The sequence below is a fragment of the Kryptolebias marmoratus genome, linkage group LG4 (genome assembly GCF_001649575.2).
Source record: "Kryptolebias marmoratus isolate JLee-2015 linkage group LG4, ASM164957v2, whole genome shotgun sequence".
NCBI classification, from domain to species: Eukaryota; Metazoa; Chordata; class Actinopteri; order Cyprinodontiformes; family Rivulidae; genus Kryptolebias; species Kryptolebias marmoratus.
The window spans coordinates 1,553,598-1,555,764 of NC_051433.1; the positions used below are offsets into that span (position 1 = coordinate 1,553,598).

General features: G+C 56.2%; 1 protein-coding gene across 1 annotated transcript in view; it reads left to right on the forward strand.

Annotated features, from left to right (window-relative positions):
* chd6 (chromodomain helicase DNA binding protein 6) overlaps window positions 1–2,165 on the forward strand; it is a gene marked incomplete at its 3' end in the record, with an annotated part of 42,136 nt that extends 39,971 nt beyond the window's left edge. Inside the window, exons 39-42 of the mRNA XM_025008837.2 lie at window positions 299–450; window positions 530–793; window positions 1,426–2,052; window positions 2,139–2,165. Coding sequence (XP_024864605.1) covers window positions 299–450; window positions 530–793; window positions 1,426–2,052; window positions 2,139–2,165 — 1,070 coding nt within the window. The remainder of the gene's footprint in view (window positions 1–298; window positions 451–529; window positions 794–1,425; window positions 2,053–2,138) is intronic.
* Window positions 2,166–2,167: the final 2 nt, after the last annotated feature.

The following is a 2,167-nucleotide window of genomic DNA, read 5'->3' on the forward strand; positions in this document are numbered from 1 at the left end:
GGTGGACAGGGATTCAGGTGGACAGGGACTCAGGTGGACAGGGATTCAGGTGGACAGGGATTCAGGTGGACAGGGACGTTCCAGCAGGTTCTGGATCCCGGCAGGCTCCAGTCTCGGTGGTTTCTCAGTTGTTGTGGACACCGTGGTTGTTTTTCCAGCTGCAGTCAGTCGTGGTCACTAACGAGGCGCTGAAACTCCTCCCACTTCTTGTTAAAATCCCAGGACGTGTCTGTTTAAAACCAGAAATAATCAAAGATGGAGGTAAACGTCTCTGAGCTGCTGCGTCTGTCTCCTGCAGTTCCCGCGGTGGACGGTTTTCCCGGCAGTCCCAGGTTTGCGGCGCCGGTTTCCATGTGTGAGATTCCCGACAGCCTGCATGAAGCCAGAGAGCCGACGATCGCTCAGCTGCTGCAGGAGAAAGCTCTGTACTCCTTCTCCGAGTGGCCGAAGGTACCGCCGAGCTTCAGCTGCTTTTATCCTGACCCAAATTAAGATCCCTGTCCTCAGACTGCTTCCGTTTGTCCATCAGGACCGAGTTATCATCAACCGCCTGGACAGCATCTGCCACGCCATCCTGAAGGGAAAATGGCCGTCGTCCAGCGAGCAGTACGACTCGCCGAGCTCGCTGGCCGCCAACTCCTGTCTGCCCAACAGCTTAGCCCCGCAGCACCAACACCGAGCCGGTTTCCTCCCCACCACTGCCCCTGGTTCCGTCCCGGCCCAGCCCAGGGTCCAGCAGACCGGAGCGGGTCTGGGCTTCTCCATCCCGCCGCCGCTGACCCGCCTCCCCAAGGTGAGTGAGTTACCGCCTGATGTCAGAGTCACCTGTCGGCATTTCTCTGTGTCATATCATGGGTCACACAAGTCGTGTCCAGGTGGAGCCGTTTGTTGTCAGGATGATCCTCCTGATAATTAAAACCTGAGGATTTCTGCTTTATTTTATCATTATTTTTTAAATTTCCACCCTCCTGCAGCTCCTGGACACGTCTTGTTTACACTGTTGCTTTGTTGCTCATCCGTAAAGTTTCCTGTTGCTGATTTTATGTATGTGGATATTAGACCTGGGCTCATAAACAGGATGTTTTACTAAACTAAGAACAATAAAAGGTTATTAGTTACAACAAAAACAAGAGACAGAAGCTGTTTGTTTGACTAAAAACAGTTCCTGAGAAACCTTTAGATTATTTTGAAGCTCTGGTTTCTCAGATATCACAGAAAATAAAAATTTAGACGTGAAGAAGCTGGATTCTTAGCTAAAACCAGCCAAGCAGCTAAAGTTAGCAGCTAAAATGCAGCCAGTGGTGCTGAAGTTTGATTTTAAGAACCCGGCCCGGCCCAGGTCCTCTGTCTCGTGTCTCATACGTCTTTAACCATCATCTCTCTCCCGTCCTTGTCCACCCTCGCCCACCCTGTCCACCCTGACAGTACGTGCCGCGGGGCGGCGCTTGCGGGCGCGGAGCTTGGCGCCTCACCTCCTTGCCTCTCTTACAGGAGAGGCTTGTGGCTCCGCCCTTCCTCCCTGAGCTCAAACGAGCAGGAGGTCGAAGGTCGTTTGACTACGAGGCTGCTGCCGCCGCAGCCGCCAAGATTTTAGCTGGAAAGTCTGTGTCGCTGAGCCTCACCACCGCCACCGCCACTACCAGCTCCGGTGGCGAGAAGGTGCCAGTGGTGGCTCCGCCCTCTCACCGCTCGGGAGCCATGTTGATAAACGGCTGGCAGGAAGCGGCCATAGATCTGACCAAGTCTTCGGGAGAAATAAGCACGACCAGCGGCGCCGGGACAAGCGAAGCGGCAGGAATCGGCCAATCCAGCGCCGCGGCTGGAAAGGTGGCGGCGCTGCCCCCCATCACCGCCCCGTTACCGGGCCCGGTTGGACTGGACATGTCCGGGATCCTGCAGGCGGGGCTTATCCACCCCGTCACGGGACAGATCGTCAACGGGAGCCTGAGGGGAGACGACTCTCTGAGGAGGAGGAGGGGCCGGAGGAGAAACGTGGAAGCTCTGTACTCCGAGTTCGCCAAGAGCCGAGGACTGCACCTCCCCGACGCTCAGGTGGGTAGGAGGAGGCGGGGCCTGCCGGCGTCACGGCCGGTGAAATGAGTGATGTAAAACATCAGCCTGTGTGTGTCCTCCTGCAGGGTCGCGTCGAGGTCATCAGCCACTCCTC